At 36.8% G+C, this 17,366-nt stretch overlaps 2 protein-coding genes across 2 annotated transcripts; both read right to left on the reverse strand.

The window, feature by feature from the left end:
- LOC103963637 lies at window positions 1-3,706 on the reverse strand. Its single transcript, XM_048567940.1, has 6 exons — window positions 3,356-3,706; window positions 2,496-2,693; window positions 2,263-2,406; window positions 1,593-1,658; window positions 1,251-1,316; window positions 1-1,169 (listed from the first exon to the last, which is right to left on the reverse strand). Exons 1-6 carry the CDS (start codon window positions 3,704-3,706, stop codon window positions 288-290), a joined length of 1,707 nt encoding a protein of 568 aa, XP_048423897.1. The 3' UTR covers window positions 1-287.
- A 6,829-nt stretch (window positions 3,707-10,535) lies between these two features.
- On the reverse strand, window positions 10,536-13,585 carry LOC103963638 (IQ domain-containing protein IQM3). The gene is made up of 9 exons (XM_009376472.3): window positions 13,047-13,585; window positions 12,811-12,922; window positions 12,458-12,523; window positions 12,273-12,361; window positions 12,100-12,187; window positions 11,852-11,998; window positions 11,673-11,765; window positions 11,424-11,525; window positions 10,536-11,244 (listed from the first exon to the last, which is right to left on the reverse strand). The coding sequence occupies exons 1-9, from the start codon at window positions 13,349-13,351 to the stop codon at window positions 10,696-10,698; spliced, it is 1,551 nt and encodes a 516-aa protein (XP_009374747.2). The 5' UTR covers window positions 13,352-13,585; the 3' UTR covers window positions 10,536-10,695.
- Window positions 13,586-17,366: the final 3,781 nt, after the last annotated feature.

Genomic DNA, 17,366 nt, shown 5'->3' on the forward strand with positions numbered 1-17,366 from the left:
TTTCATAACAAAAAAACTACCCATACATATTGAAGGGCCAGAACAAAGATTTCCAGTTTTTCGTCTACACCCCGAAACAACATATAAAATACAAGCAAACGCCTTGAAGATGTACCTACGTTGCAGGCCACATCTTTTATGTCATCGACTCAGTAACCTTCTATAATTAAAGGTTATAATTAAGGTTAGGTGACGTGCTCTGGACTCAAATCTCAAAGGAGTCCCCCTAAAGTAAAAGGACCTGCATGAAAACTATGAGAGAATTTATAGTCAACATGTATCCAAGCTCAGCACTGTGTCCGACACTGCCGGCCATGAAGGCTCTTTAGCTTCGTGAGATTTTTCCTCCTCTTTCTCGCCTCAGCTGCTGCATTTGCATCTACGAGTTTCCTAGTAGGGTAGATGATTGGTTCACTATTCTTGTCTGACAAGGCAGAGAACTCGTGAAAAGAGTTCAGAGTGGTTACAGTGTAATCTGATTCAAATCCGTTCTCATTCTTGATACAAGATGCAACTCCAGAATGGTTGACTGATGCCGCAGAAGGGAATATTTCCTTGCAACCATTTTCCATCGGGTGAGGTCCTGTGTGCTGATCACCTCCATCAAGAGGAAACTGATCAGGGGTCTCATTAAGATCACGTGACAGTCTGCCTTCAATTGAAGGGGAATCTTCTGTTTTTAATCTAACAGGGAAAGAGGACTGGTGGTTGTCCAACTGCGCAACGGTTCTTGAAGATGAACTAGCACTGAACTGGTTATTAAAAGAAGTCTCTTCTTGCTTATTGTTCAAACACAAGGAAGACTGGGGTTGGAGTCCATTCCCATTATCAAAGTGAGGGATGAACCAAGGACACGGAAACACATATAAAGGAGCTCTCGCTCCATTGATGTTTGAGGGGTTGTCTTGTTCAAGAGAAGAGTCAGCTGCACCATTAGCCGGCAATGAGATGTTTGACGGAATGGCTATTGGATTTTGTGGTATGTGCTGCACCTGAGTAGAGTTTGAAGACTGGATGATAGAAGGCCAGAAAAGTGGTGCAAATGGGGGACGGTTAAACAAGAAGAACGGGGAATTTGTAGATGAAGACGGAGGTATCTGCATCTGCACATAGGCTGACATATTTTCACCTGGTGTTTTATCATCCTCTGCCCTTATCACCTTAGTCATCTGCAAAATGAGAGAGCATGTCAAACATGCGATACCTTGTTAAGATAAGACAGCTCTTCAAAGTGTCAGGCATATCTTTACCTGAACTTTCAAGTGCTTATTTGTTTTCTCCAAAGACTGGAACTCCTTTACCGCTAGCTCCTTTTTCTTTGGATTCAAAGATGTGAATAACGTTAGTACTATGGTTAGATAAGCTCTAGACTCGAATATATGAACCAAAGGTAATAAATATAAGAATGAGAGAATGAACATACAGATAGATAGATAGACCGATGGTTATAAATACGTGTGTGTGTGTGTGTGTGTGTGTGAGAGAGAGAGAGAGAGAGAGAGAGAGAGAGAGAGAGAGAGATGGAGAGGGAGAGGGAGAGGGAGAAGGAAGCAAATCAAGTTTATAAAATTTCATTTGGGACTAATGCCTACCCTTTTCAGATTTTCATTCTCCAATGCCAGATCGGCAGCTTTTGTGGTTAACTCCTCACATAGAGCCTGAAGAACAAGCAAAGATGAATGATTTACTAAAGTATAAATGTACGATATCCAACAAAGCAATCTGCAATGGACACATACCATGCAATTTGAGAATAAGAAACACAACCGGTCAACATCTATTTTTTCAGAAGAGAAAAAAAAAAAAGAGAAGGCTAACAAAAACCAATGCACCGTGTCACACATTTAATTTACTACTGCAATGGCATATTGTCATACTATGGTTAGAAACTTCAAATAGCCATTAATTGAACAGCAACTACAATCCAAAATATTTAAACGCATTCATGTCATTAGTTATTCCTGAGACTAGAAAATGCAAGGAGGCCCTCGGGTGATAAATGATTAGTTCAGAAAGGAGAGGTAAAAAAACAACCACTTCAGGGTCCCAAAGAACAAATTAATTATATATCCTTAAGCTCAAGAAACAGACAACAGACTATCTCTCGATCTTAGGACAGGACTATATCCATCACAGAGGCTCTTGACTAGACACCTCATGGTTCTGTAAGGTAAAAGTATTCTCTGTAACTAGTCCTGTCGTCTGCCTAAACCCCAACCAATACAAAGCTCAGTTCCCTTTATTATTTTATACCACACAAACCTGATTTGTCGAACAAAAAAGAACTAGAAGAAAGACATATTCAACTAGTAGAGTGAAGCAGCCTACTTGACGTCGACGAATTGTTTGTCTAGCTGACTCACGATTTGCCAATACTCTGCGTATTCTCCGCTCTTCCTTTTCCTCCTAAACAGCGAAAATATTGATTAACTAAAAAGACAAATGTAATCACAAAACACCACTGTAGAGGGAAGAAGTTTAAACGTTGTCAGTACCTCAGTTAAATTCCGCCTTGACTTGCTGCAACTAAATGAAGGGTAACTTGTAGTGCATATAGGACTTGGCTTATTTAATTCTGGATCATGCTCAGCCCTCACAACCTTTTCACTCAGAACTTGCTCAGTCTTCACCAGTTCTGTAACGACATTTGTGCATACCATTTCACATTGCAGCAAACCTGTCACAGCTTGATCCTGATATAGACAAAAATATTTCTCAAATCCAGGAGAAAATATTGCGATTTGGTGACTGAGCCCCACACACTTGGGAGTCGGGAGACTGGGTAGCATAAGTGTTAGTGATTGTGAAGTGTTATGTGCAAATTTGAAAAACAATTCAAGCTAAACTGGCCATGGACTCGGTCCCAATACAATGTACTTCGTTTGTCTCCAATCCTAACAAAAACAACATTAAATTCCAGCCATATGTGAACTAATTATGCATCCAAATTGTTGGTGGCTGAACTATGCAAAACTCGTATTTGAATCAAGCCTTATCAAGCCTTCAATGGGCAGAAGATAAAGTAAATTTGACGCATACACAAATCGGAATCCTTCCCCGAAAAAGGGTTATCTTATTTTGCAAACATCTTTACTATTTTTATACAAAGAATCAAAGTTTAATCCCCAAACGGATAAGTTGCCATTCTTCCCTAAAAGTCCATCATTTCCTAAAACACTCAAGTCAGCAGGATCTTTGAATTTTTCCAATACAAGTAAGAATACTAATTTCACCCAATACAAAAAACAACCATTTCCTTTTTCTTTCAAGTTTCAACGCCTACTTTTTCAAAACAATAAATCAAAATAAATGATAATTTCAAAAAAAAAGAATATAAGCAACAAAGACAACGAACCTGAGGAAGATCCGGACATGTGGGAGCCGGGTCAGGCGGGTTCAAACCCGACTGACTCGGCGGAGACCCACTCTTGACTCGCTTCCCGGCTCGCTTCCTTTTCAGCCCCCAATTCCCAGCAGATTCGGCGCCGCTACTCTCGCGCATCGCCAAATGCGCCAAATCCGCGAGCGCCTCCGCCGCCTCGAGCTCCTCTTTCACCATCGGATCCACACCGCCGCCGCTTCCACCAAATCTCTCGACCGCACCGTTCGTCGACGACGAATAATAACCGGAGTCGGGCGGCGACGAAGACCCCGCCGCCGTGGACCCCGTCGAGCTCGAAAACGACCGCCCCTGAGAAGAAACCATGGCTTCCCGCTCTCATAAAACACGAAAACACAACCGCACGCAGATGAAGTGTTTGCGTATTTGCGCGACTGAGAGTTCGTACTTGTTTCTTCAGCATACGGTAAGCTACTGAAGCGACAGAGTGTGAGAGAGAGGAGAGAGGAGAGAGAGCGACACAGGGTTACTGGTTCGAAAGCAAAAGACCCGCAGGGTTAGCGACAGAGTGCCACTTGTCGAGCCACCTCAGGCCACGACGTCTTCGCAAAATCGAGCTCCATATATGTCTTCGCGCCACGTTAGCCGAACGCGCAAGCAGGGCCTCGCACGTGGGGGCGTGGGAGGCACTGCACACGTGGCCGGGCCTTTAATGTACACGTGGACTTTTGCCTACTCTGCGCTTTTTCGATGCCGTTAATTCGAGTGGCTGGCTGGATACGTGGAGGTGGATATTTTTCGTTACCGCGCGGTGAAAAGCGTGGGTTTTTACTTTTTATCTTGAGTCGACACCTGAAGTGGTAAGTAAAAAAGGTTGCAGTTGTCACCGTGTTGGGTCCCAGTGCTTGGCTGTTGGTTTGCTGGGTCTCCTTGGTCCTTTTGTTTTGAGTCGACCGCCTATGTCCATGTCTACTGTCTATGTTACTTTTCGTTAAATATTTAATACTCGTTTGATAATTATTTCATTAGTAGATTGACAAAATGTGGATAATGATTGATATATAAGAAATAATGATGAGAGGAATGCAACTAATACCCCGTATTTAAAAAAAAAAAATGATTATATATGCGTGTTTGTATATGCGAAATTATTTTATGTAATAATTTTATTAGGTTTCTTTTTATACGTTATTTGTACAAGAACTTATATTTTTTATATGTATACTAGTGTCAACACAAGTTCATTTTTGCTACAGGGCTATTTCAAAAACTAATTAATATTATTTCATGTTCATATGTAATTAGATATATTTTTAGTTTGAATTGGAGAAGGAAATTATGATAAGTTTGGCTTGATTTTTCTCACAAAGGCTAAGTGACGTTTTTGCAACCATTAGAGAATAAAGAGGAGTTAGTCACTACTCTAGATATGTTGAGGTGGGATTCTATATCTTATAGAGTATGGATGTGGCCCTAGGGTATTTGTCCACTTTGCATGATAATTTTTGTTTATGACTAACTTAACACATGTTGCTTTGTCATATGAACACATTCTATTGTCAATGATTAACTTCACATTTAGTGTGTTTCTATTAGAACACATAATAGGGCTAATGATTAGCTTAACATTTGTTTTCTTTCTAATGGACCACATATCATGGTTAATGATTAGTGATGATTCATCCCCCAAATTTGGAGAGGTGGGATTCTATATCCTTTACAGTTTGGACGTGAGGAACATCTTGCATGATATTCATTAGTTCATAATTAACTTAACACTGGTTGTTTTTCTATTAGACCACATTTCATTCTTAATGATTAGGACAACAATTGTTTCTTTGTTATTGGAACACATTTTATGTCTAATGATTGGCACAACACTTGGTTTCTTTCTATTGGCACACTTGTGGAGGTTTTTGGAGAGGAAGATGTCATGCAATCTTTATAAGGAAGGAGCAAGAACCAACGGAGGACATGGAGAGGACAGAGGAAGAAGAAGAAAAAGAAAAATAATAACTCCAACAAAAAGCCATCCTCCCTTTCATATTACCTCTTTATCTTTCTTTTACATACTGTTAAGGCTTTAAGCCATCTTCCATTGTATTTGTAAGTTTCTCATATATAGTGAAATACAATGAAGGCGAAGTGGATGTAATCGATTTGGCAAACCACTTAAATCTTGTGTTGTTTATGCATTTACATTTGAAGATCATTGCCATGAAAAGCACTTCCACCAAACCATCGAAAATCTCCGTTTATTTCCCTTGAGAATGATGTACAAAAAAGTGTGAGACAAATCCCAGAAAAATACATGAGGCCTTACTCAACAAATCTCTCCACCTAAGTCACTGTCATTTTCATCCATCAAAAGAAAGATATCCAAAAACTAGAAATTCGTCCCGCCTATTTAACAGACCAAAACACCAACATCCATAGATTAAATCATAGTACTTTCTTCATAAGAGTTGTTCGCATGTCTCTCTACCATGATATATCCAAATTTTAGGAAAATCCAACTATGCGATCGTCCAATATGTTTGAAATACCAACTCAGTCTCTAATCCCACAGAAAACTGGACAGCCATGTTATGAGTACCAAAACCCCATCTTTCGTAGCTCCGATCGAAACACTTCATTCACAAAAGTTGTTCCTTATCATCTCCTCTATAACATATCTAAAAACCACGACAATCCAATCTATGTGCTGACTTGTACCCCAGTTCGAACAGCTGATGTTCAGTTAAGATAGCCTTCTCTGCCAACCTCTTTGCATGGTCAACATCTCTTAGTTTCTTTCGCTCACTTTCATGGAAGTTTTTCAGCAATCCGACTCCTATTACATATGTAGAATTTCAGCTATATTAAAAAAGAGGAAGGGGAAGTGGTGAAGGAAGAAGGACAACAAGAGGGAGGATATGAAATTGAAACAATAAAAAAAATGAGGAAATTGTAACGTATTATTTATCATTTATGTTGATTATTACTTTGTTGTTAATATTATGATTATATTGTTATTGTTACTAATCAATTGGTTTTATGTTAAAGCTTACATGCTTGTTAAAGAAAATATGATTATTGATATCTATGTGAACATGACACATACATATGCATTGCAAAGCAAGAAAGAGAGTTCAGTTGTGTTGAGTTGTGTAAAGTGTTTGAGTTGAGAGAATATTCAGGGGCTGAAGTTTGCCTTGAATATAAAATAATGAACCTTGTATACGTCAGGCGTCGGGGGAAGGGCTTGAGTATACAACTGGTTGGTTATAAATTAATGAAATCTTGTATATGTCAGGCGTTGGGGGAAGGGCTTGAATATACAATTGGGCGTTGGGGGAAAGTGCTTTTATAATAAAGTCGAAACTGAGAATTTAATTACAAAAATTGGGTTTAACGGATGAACAGGAGTTAACTCATATTATAAGGTATTCGGAGCCAAATGGTATAAGCATGGTATGGGACGTGCATGCTTCGATGCCTTATGTATGTGTTAGCGGGATTAGAAGGGAGTGAGTACATTCATCCACCTCATTTGCATATATTTCATGCATTTGAAAGAATTGTTACAATTTAATTATTATTTTGTTGGTAGTTTTTGTTGTAATTTGTGCGCTATAATTATTCCGCTGCGTATTCAATAAATTTTATGTAGTAAACTTAAGCGTTTAGTATGTAAAAGTTGTTAACTAGTGTTATAAGATGTATTGTGTAATCAACTCCAAATAATTTAATTTTAATTTTTCCACCATATCTTGGTTGTAGAATTTATTTCTACAGCTAAGGTATGCCTCACACCCTATCTCGTGATTAGTCTTTATTCGAGGGTCAGGGCGTGACAACAACAATAACAATCAAGTCTTATTTTAATAAGTGAGGCCAGCAGTATAAATACTAGAACGGCACTTTGCTTGGTTTTGCACCAAGTCTTTCATTAACTCCATGTTCTCCATATTTTTTCTTATAGTCGCTTTCTAAGCCTTCTTAGATCTTCCTTCCCTTTTTGACCTTAGTCTCTGTCTTATAGTAGCAAGCATATGTAGGTCTTCGGTTCACGTGTCCAAACTACCCAAATTGATTTTCTCTCATCTCATCTTCAATTTCGACCACTCTTATTTTACCTCAAATATTCTTAATTATATCATTTATGGTGTGTCCCCATATCCAATGAAACATTCTCATCTTTGTGACACTCATGTTTTGCACGTATTGCTTGTTGATCGTCCAACAGTCCAGCAATTGTCCTATTGGCAGTCCGATCGCTCATTCTTCCACGAATACCTTCCTACGAATATTGTCCTCTAGCTTATGAAAAATAGCGGTGGAAGGGATGAGAAAAAATAAATGAGACAGAATATATAAGAGAATTACACTGAGTTCTTCAACCTACGCAAAAGCATTCGAATTAGTGCGTAAAATTGAAGCATACAATTCTAGCCAACTTACTAGACTAAAGTCTTCAACTTAAAATAATTTTGGTTTTTAGTTTTAACCTTGTCTACATTTCATTACATATTTCTTCTATTTCTTTCCCACAATCTTCCACCACTCTTTTATATCATCAGTTCTACGATGTATTAACCTCTCTATTTCTAACACAAAAATAAAACTTATAAATATAACAAGATGGTAGTTTTTCACGATTGATGAGATTACGCCATAAATTAAAGTAGTTTTAAAACAACATTTTTACTTTACAATCTGATATTTTTTAAATAAATATAGGAGGTATCCAACTATACATTGATGGTAGTCTAATTTTTTTTTTTCTTATAAAACCCAATACCAGACACGGATCAAACAATATATCAAAGTAGAGTTGGTCGCCCCAAAAAATGCATTTATGAAAACTTGAATTCGAATTGAGGGTTCTAAAGATTTGCTTGGTTTTAAGTAGACCAATCACGTGGGTCACAACTTATAACCAATTATAACATAATAAATGGGTAGTACCAATGCATCCCCCTAAGTCTGAAAACAGGTCGTGTGTTGTCGTTTTCATGTTATACTAATTATCTTAACAAGTCGTGTTATGTTAAATCAGTTATTTTAACAGGTTCTTAACAGATGACTCAATAATTATCCAATTCACTAACAGATCGTGTCGTTTCGAGTTAACAAATCATGCAAGAAATTGTTATTCATAATATCTAGACCTGGCAAACAATATCTTATTTGGTTCTTAACGCATGACTAAATAACGACTCTATTGTTAATGGGTGCCGATAACGACCTGACTCGTTAACAAGTTGACCTAAAAACAATAATTTCAGATCGTTTTGTATTGAATTAACAAGTCGTGCAAAAAATTATCAAGCTAATCGCTCTCCCAGAATGTTGTGTAGTATTTGGGCTTGGGCTATCTTTTATTGGTCCTCTCGAAAATTAGATCTCTCCTATTTCACATGCTTTCCGACACAACAAAATCACACAACATGTGTATATAATATAAACTGTGTACAACCTTGAACAACATATATGTGGCGATACAATTGCCCACCAATCCTAGGACGATGGCGCAAGTGTACCTCATTTATCTTCATTGGTTTTATCTGATAGAATTCAACTTGTTCACGAGCTCTAAAGATCTCGAAAATCAACTACTGAACATTTGGGTTTTTATTACCGTCTTGACTTCTTTTTTATTTATTTTTAAATAGGGACACTTGGTGGCAAGCTACAGTTTTAAATGGAGATAATTGGTGGTAAAGTTATTCCCTCCTTCCGAGGGTCGGAAAGACTCACAAAGACATTTCAACCTCTCACAACAGGTTTCGAACCCGAAACCTTCAATTTTTAGTTTGAATGAAGCCTCGCAATCCGTCATTTACCACTGGACCACCAACTAATGGTTTTTACTGTCTTGACTTGAATTTATCCAAAATCGCTTCCCAAATTAAAGAATTAATATATGATTTTCTTTTTGGCTATCTCGAATCTCCGTCTTTAAAATTAGGTTTGATTTTGTTTTACTGAATCTAAAATTGTGATTATCATGGGATTACCAGGACTCGAGGCACAAATCAAAAACTTTGTACAGTCCATGCTTCATGAGGTAATTAACCCTTTATTCTGGTTTCTTTGGTTAAATAACACATATTAAGTCATTCTTTTTTTTTTTTTTTTTTTTCATTTTAGATACGAGAAGAGGGTATTTGAATACAGGACCTAAGGTGCAAGGGTCGACGCTCTAAACAACTTGAGACACAATCCCTTGCTACAAAGACATGGAATATGTATGGATGTTCTGTGACAACACAAAAAAGGTTAACAGAGTTGAACAAATATTTGTAATCTCAAAAACTCAAAACTCTTGGATGCAATAATATTCTTACTTTGCATTATTCAATTTATATGTATCTACAAGAAAAAAATGTTATGTGTAACCGATTGTATACATTTAAGTTTTTATCTGCATCATCATGTAACCAATAAGGTGATGAAAGAACTAATAACATAATTTATATGAGGATTTTTTTTTTTTTTTTTTATCTTTCACTTTTTTATTTTCTTTCTTTCAAGATTAATGCTTTTATGGTTCCAAGAGCTTCCTTTTCTTTCTTTCTTGTGCATTATCTTTGGAGTTTATTTTTCTTTTTGGTTCAAAAACTGCATCTAGGAAATGATTTTAGTATGTCTCTTTTCTTCTTTTGCACACCCTGATATTTTTGTACATTGATTCCTCTTTAATCTATTCAACCTAAAGATCAAAATTAAATAAAAGTGTGTGGGAAGATATTCGCGGAAACCACTTCCCAGAAAAATCAGGCAGTCATGTTGCACACGAGCTAAAAGTTCAAATAGTATGTGCTTAAATTTACCTAAAGAGCAAATAAAAATGCTAACAAATAATGGGATACCCTTAAATACCCTGGAACTTTTGTTAATTCATTCATTCTCAGGGGGTTAGAAACTTAGATTACGTCTTTAAACTTGATTGGAAGGAGTTATTTGGGCCACCTGGCTTTTTTGAGCACTAATCTCACACTAATTGGTCCAAGTACCCGTAATGATTGAGTCAGATAAGCCTGCGTCAATCCAAGTATTCGTCAGGGACAAAAGTGATGACTTTTCAACGTCAGGGACCGTTTCTAACAAAAATCCGAAGGCGAATGTCAAACTTAACCTTGCTACAGTTCACTTGTCACATAATGGATGAACAGAAGCGGTAGTGACTCCGTAAAAACATGACAAGATGTAAGAAAGACAATGCTCTTGACCATTACTCACAAAAGTTGAGTTTGACAGGAAGTTGATGAGATGCAATTATTTACGTTCTCTAAAACATCCATTAGGCATGGTGCATAAAACTAATGGTGACGACGATGATTAGTGCAGTTCAATCACCATGACGCTGTCTAAACACCGTTATTGATATCCGAGGTGGACTTCAATGTAGGTGATGGGAAACCAGATGTAGGTGATACGAGACCAGAAGTAGGTGATGCGAGACCAGATGTAGGTGATGCGAGACCAGGGAACCGCCTGTAGGATGGCGTTGGGGGAGACTTCGGAGATAGGTTAACAAACTCTAAGGCCTGCGTTCTCAGCTCTACCGGGTAGTCAGCAACACAACCAATTCTCGGGCCAGCTCCTGTTGACCACTTGAGTGATAGCTGATGCCCGAGTTGGTATGATTTCGCTGAGGTCTTGGAGTTGATCCTCTCCAGTATCTTATTCTTAGGCACCTCAGGTCTTGGACTATGAAGACCTCCGGATAAAGTCCTTTGGTAATCAGGTTTGGCTTCCGGTTGGGGAAGTTCCGTTGGTTCTGGGGATTGGGTTTTCTCAACTTCGCTTAGAATCTCCGGTTGAGGAGTTTCAAAGTTGGCTGTCATTTTAAATGTAGTCCCGCCATTAGACTTGCCATCATCGTAGCTATCAGAATCGTCACTTGCCTTGCGTATCTGGGGAATAAGAGAGTTTAAACACACCATTAGCCAAATGCCGATTAACGAAAACACAGCAGAACAAAATCCCCAAATGTTCACCGAAGTACCAAAATTTTGTGGTAATCGTAGTTTTATTTTCAAGGTTGCTAATTTAGAATAAAAGCGCTAAAAGAACCATATGTTTTCTCAATTACCTTAACTTCATCAAGGTTCACCCCGTTTTCCTTGAGAACTGATAAAAATGTATCAAGCCTGTCATCTGTTGGCCGGTAATGCCCGCTATATGCAGAGATTGACTGAAGAATCAACGATATAAGGATCAGATGTTATATATCCAACATAGTTCATCAGTACTTTAATTTGGCACTGCCAAAATATTGCTTGTGCATGTTAAGTTCGTTTTTGCTTGCTAAAAGATCAAAGATAACCGCTATAAACAGTACCTTCAGAATTCCTTTCTCTGCCTCTAGCCTTCCAGCGGCTATCGTTGCCCCTCCGGCCAAGAAGCTAGAATGATGAAAAACCCCTTTCTTTTTCTGAAAGAATCAACAATGTATTAGCTACTTTCAGGTTAACAACAGAAAAACTGAAACACGGGAATATTATATCGTTCAATTCTTACCACGCCAGCATAGAGTTTCTTAGATGTGCTCATAACGAATATCCACTTAGCTCCCGGCGATCCATCCTTTGTATCAAGAAGCTCTTCGGTTTGCGAGTGAATAAGTTTCCCTTCCTCAACAATGTACTCATACTGCATTCTCTCTTGCTAAATTCATCAACAGTATCCACAACCATAAAAAGCGTTAAAAAAAGAAAAGAAAATTTCATGAATCGTGTAATGTTGAATTGATTCATAGAAGCACATACAGGTCCAAGATACTTGATGCATTGTTGTCGAAGCTTCGATCTCGGGCATTCTTTCAGGTCAATATCTTTTCCATCTCCTATATCCAACCTGCAAAGAAAAATTAAAATAAAAACCAAAACCAAAAAAAAAAAAGGAAAAAAAAAATTTTAAGCAAATGGTAACTTTTCCTTACCAGTAAAAAAATGGCTGACCAGCATCCGCTTTAGACCACTCTTCATAATACACATGCAGGCTATGACCATACCTATGCCTTGGATCAATCTGAATTTTACACACGCAAATTACCATTCAGTAAAAGCTTAAGATTGAAAAGAAAAATCCAAAGAAGTAATTTAAGAGAAATAATTACAGGCTTACAGCTTCAATCCAATGCTGAAAAGCCAATTTCTGTGCTTTGGCGTCTTTGGACAGCCCCTGGCCAACCTGCCAAAAGGCCCAACATTATTGCACTACATTTCACATTTTTACCACACAAAACAACTAAATTCGATAACTAAAGTGATTTCCGCACGCTCTTTTGTTTTGCTTTCACGCACGCCTTTTTTTTTACTAAGAATCAAGAGACTGAAGTAAACATAGGAGTGCGCGGAAATAATTTTCAATACGAAAAACAGCAACTACCCACAAATTATATATCTTTTTTGATCCAAACCCAGAAATTAAAACGTAAGTTAAAAAATATATATATGAAAAAAAATACAAAATTTTACCTTAGAAGCATTCTTGCCGACACGGTTCCATCGTTTAGTGGCAGATTCAATTCCATGATCAAAGAAGGAAATCGTACTGCGGTTCAATCTCCAAGCATCTATCACTTGCCACCTTCAATAAAAACCCCTCATTTTTCAGTTAATTACATAATGTTCGTGCTTCTGTGTGAGCAATGAAGACTGAAAGAGTTGAAAGATAAGGACATAGCACAGAGATTTGGTACTTTCTAACTCACCAGTACTCTTCGACGACGACGGCGGAGTCGGCTAACCTGCGCCGGGTGCGGTAACTCCGATACACCTTCTGAACCTTCACCGCGGCAGTCGACTCCGACCACTCGCCCCCCTGCGCGTCCGTCTCACTCGCCTTCGCCCCGTTGTCTACCAACGGCGCTAGCACTTCGTAGGCCGCGCATTTCGGGTCAACTCGGGGCATTTCAGAGCTTCGGAAGTCGTGGGAACCGAGGTCGTTGTGAGAGTAAGAAAAGGAAGGGTTGTCGAAGGCGGCTGGGAGGCTCTGAGTTTGAGTTTCCACCTCCATTTTTTTATCAGAGAGAGTTCGAGAAAACGGCCGGAGTTCGGAATGGTATTCTGATGGTGATGGGCGAGTCCGAGCAGCGGGTGGTTTTACCGGGAAACCTACCTGTCAACCTAAAGCATTAAGTAGCTGGGTTTCTGAGAGTGAGAGGGTGGGGTGCTACGCGCTTGGGGTATAGATTGGGAACTGTACTCGCTGGAGTGGCTCGAACTGCGAGAGGAGTGTGAGGAATCAAGTGCCTGCTGTTCCATGAATTTATAGGGGGAAATAGAGGATAAATTTGTGTGTCACCACCGACCCTACCCTAAAATATTTCTACCCTTTATCATCAAAGATTTTTCAACTTGTCGGAAAAACAATTAAATATATCAATATCAATGTATCATAATACAATAGAATGAAATAAAAAAAATATTTTTAACTATTTATAGTATGACACTTGCTGTGCTAAGCGGTGTTTTCAATACATTGAAATTTTTCTATCAATGTCATAATACAAGTGAATGAAATTAAAAAATATTTTTAACTAATTGTAGTATGACATTACTGTACTGAGCAGTGTTCCCAGCACATTGAAACTTATTAGAGATGAGAAGTGTTAACAAACCCTACTTTTATTAGAGATGTGGTACAAACGTAATATGAAAATTTGTGATAAGTCTAACGTTGCTCGAATTCTTATAATTAAGTGTTAAGCGGCGGCTCGTGATTGGGTATCGAATTCATGGTTAATAATTTATTATTGAATTCGTTACTTAGATAAGTTGAAGATAAAAATGGACAAGGATACCAATAAACTTACAGTTTATTGCAATTAATATAGACACATAAATATTGACTCACTTGCACATAAAATGAGCATGATCATTATGTGATCTTAATTATTGACTGGCACATGTTAATAAAATTAATTTTTTTTTAATTTTATTATCAAAAACTTAATATGTATCAGTTTATAATTAGAGTCACAGAAAAGCCACACCCATTTTAAATGCAAAGTTCTGATCTCTTATGCAGAAGGAGCTAGCTATAATAGAGATAGACTATCATTAATATGGTCAATTTGACTACTGTTGTTATTGATGATTATCGATAATTTAAAGGAGTCAATTCTTAAGTTTCTTTCATTAAGATCTTGTATTTAATAAAGATCAATGATTTGCTGATATTTAAATCGCTTAAAAGTATGATTTTTATGAAAAGATATTTTTATGGATTACACAAAGAAATTTATTTACGAATAATGGTAGGCAAATTAACTATTTAAATTGAATTTTATAAAATACATGACGTGATTGTTGATGATTCAGATATTACTTAAATGTTGATTAACGTATTTTTTTATTTTTGATGACACATCATATGATTTGAATTTAATCTAAATTGTTGATCCAACCAACATTACCTTTTTTAATAACTAATGGTAGTGAAGAGATTCGTATTGTGAAGTTTTAAGGTTTGCTATTCAGAACATGACACATACCTTAGATGTTAACATATGACATAACGCTCTATGCTTTACGCACAGTGAAAAATCTCACAAAGTTTGAGAGTGATTCACGTGTGTGGCTCTCTGGATTTCAGCTTTCCAAGTCAAATTGTATATGGACATGTGGAATGGCACGAAAGCCATGTAAAAGATAGCCCCCAACATTGAATAATTAATGTCTCAGACTCTTCAGTCTGCTTATAATTTTTTTTTTTTTTCATTTTTTTGCCGGCCACAATTTATTTATTTATTTATTTTTTCTTCTGAGGTCAAAAAGTAGTTGCATTGTGCGTTTTGGACATTTTCCTGAGTTAGGAAAAAAAAAAAAATTTCTTAAACTCTAAATTTGTGTCCGTATACCCATTTGGAATTCGTATATAGGATATCGAAAACGTTTTCAAGACAAGAGGTTTTACTAAAAAGTCTAAAATCAAGCTTTCCACCGTCCAAATCAATTTGATTAGTCATTTGTGAAGAACAAGAAAATTTTCATTGTAACCGAAATATAAGTAGTATACTATGCATTTTTATATAAGTTTGTGAAATTTTAATATATAAATTATTAATTTTTAACAACATATTCCGCTATTTGTATAGCAACACGTGGTGTACCACCCCGTATTCCAATCATACTAAAAAATCCCTCGTGAAGAATAGAGGACAATGTATATCAATTTCTATGCAAATTCTCTCATTCCACGAGGATAACTCGCATAGATGGCGGATTCACATAGGGACTTAGGTGGTTTTGGAAGTCTCTAGCGGTCGGAAGAGAAGTTGGTGAAGGCCTCTTAGGACTCGTTGAATGCTTGATACGAGATCATTGTGTCCGTTAAGTATTTAATGAAATGCAGATTTAACACACCAAATGGTGAATTAAATGCAATTCAAAAAACATTTGTAAGCGAAAAATCACTCTTTTACTCTAGGACCCCTGCAGTTAGAATCTGAATCCGCCAGTGCTTGCATCTATTTGATCGTCTAAAGGTCATTCTTCCTGACATAATTTTTTACCACCAAAACGCCTTTGTCCGTAACCGCCAAATCAAGGGCAATCTATTTGTCGCCCATGAAGGCTACCATTATTTTGAACTCGAGAAGAAATGGAAGACAAGTGAGATGACTATGAAACTGAATATGAATAAAGCCTATAGTAGAGTGGATGTGACATTTTGGACTAGACAATGTTGAGGATGGGGTACGATACTACTTGGGTAGCTTTGGTGATGAGTTGTGTCGATTTGTATTCCTTTTAGATCCAAATTGTGAGAATTCTAATGATCCTCACATCTTAATCATTTAATTTTTTTTATTTAAAATTAAACACAAATAGTACATGATGAAAACTGACCATATTATGTACAATGAACGGTTATGATATGGGGATCCCCACAAAGTGAATTCAAATTGAGGATCCCCACAAAGTGGATCCGAAGAGGATCCTCTTCCGAGTTGTGTGAGATCCATATCCATGTCAGTTGTGATTAATGGGAGGCCGGGTAAATTTTTATGTATGTTGGAAATCCTTATATATATCTCAATATATAAAGGGTCAAGATTAAAAAATTCTAGGACCTCACTTTAAAGGCTCGTCTAAGATTTCCCAAATTCTCAAGACAGGCTCTTAGGTCCTTTGCTTTCCCACATCTTCTTTGAGAACGATTCACTTTTTTTTTTTTTTTTTTCTCGTGGACCACCAATAAAAATTGTCGCAACATTTTGAAGATATTTGATGATTACAACAAATAATAAACAAACACTAGAATTATAGTTTTGTAGGGTATATGTTTGGATGAGGGTTTTACAAGATTCAATGAATTAATGTTAAACTAAGAAGAAATTGACCATAAAATGTACCATGGAAAGGACACTGATACTATTTTTTGGCCACTGGATTAAATAAAGAAAATTTTAATGAAAACTCCTAGTACTGTTCAATTTAACGAAAAGCTCATACTAAAAAATCAATCATGATACTATTCATTTTACCTTTTATTTTGACCTTATCGTTAAAACTTAAAGTTTTCAAACCATTTTCATTAGTTTTTCTTTAAATAAACCCAAGAAAAATTGAATGATAAAAATTGACAATAGTGTGCAAAATGAAAAAACGAATACATGGAAATTATTTCTCATCTATGTTTAGACTCAAGGATATGTGTCTGGTTCCTTTTATTTTCTCTCAGTATAGCTTGTGTAAGAAAAATTAAATAAAACGATGATCATTCAATACAAAATGACATTCTACTTTATGGTCCATCGTCATGAAGTTGGCAAATGTTGTAAAGACACAAAAAGAGATGATGCCAATACAAAATCAAGTCTTGCAAAATTGAAATATAAAACAAATTCATGAGAGGATGGTTTATTTTTTCGAGAAATGTTAAGGTAGAATTTTTCATGGATCCTCCATCACCTTATATTTTTTTTACAATATTTTATAATATTAGTACAAAAATTTACGTTAAACTATTAAATGACAGAAAATTCATATAAACCCCCTTTTGAAAACGTCGCATGTAACATTTC

Source organism: the organism of the source record quoted next, unplaced genomic scaffold (assembly GCF_019419815.1).
Source record: "Pyrus x bretschneideri cultivar Hongxiangsu unplaced genomic scaffold, Pyrus_bretschneideri_v1 Contig47, whole genome shotgun sequence".
NCBI classification, from domain to species: Eukaryota; Viridiplantae; Streptophyta; class Magnoliopsida; order Rosales; family Rosaceae; genus Pyrus; species Pyrus x bretschneideri.

What these genes read in the sequence shown, in the direction of transcription:
- LOC103963637 (XM_048567940.1), bottom strand. Translation starts at nt 3,706, where the DNA reads ATGGTTTCTTCTCAGGGGCGGTCGTTTTCGAGCTCGACGGGGTCCACG. An exon ending in CATGTCCGGATCTTCCTCAG is followed by an intron (nt 2,694 to 3,355) that starts GTTCGTTGTCTT and finishes TGTCTATATCAG; the next exon opens with GATCAAGCTGTGACAGGTTT. An exon ending in ATAAGCACTTGAAAGTTCAG is followed by an intron (nt 1,170 to 1,250) that starts GTAAAGATATGC and finishes CTCATTTTGCAG; the next exon opens with ATGACTAAGGTGATAAGGGC.
- LOC103963638 (XM_009376472.3), bottom strand. Translation starts at nt 13,351, where the DNA reads ATGGAGGTGGAAACTCAAACTCAGAGCCTCCCAGCCGCCTTCGACAAC. An exon ending in AGAAACTCTATGCTGGCGTG is followed by an intron (nt 11,766 to 11,851) that starts GTAAGAATTGAA and finishes TGATTCTTTCAG; the next exon opens with AAAAAGAAAGGGGTTTTTCA. An exon ending in TGAACCTTGATGAAGTTAAG is followed by an intron (nt 11,245 to 11,423) that starts GTAATTGAGAAA and finishes CTTATTCCCCAG; the next exon opens with ATACGCAAGGCAAGTGACGA.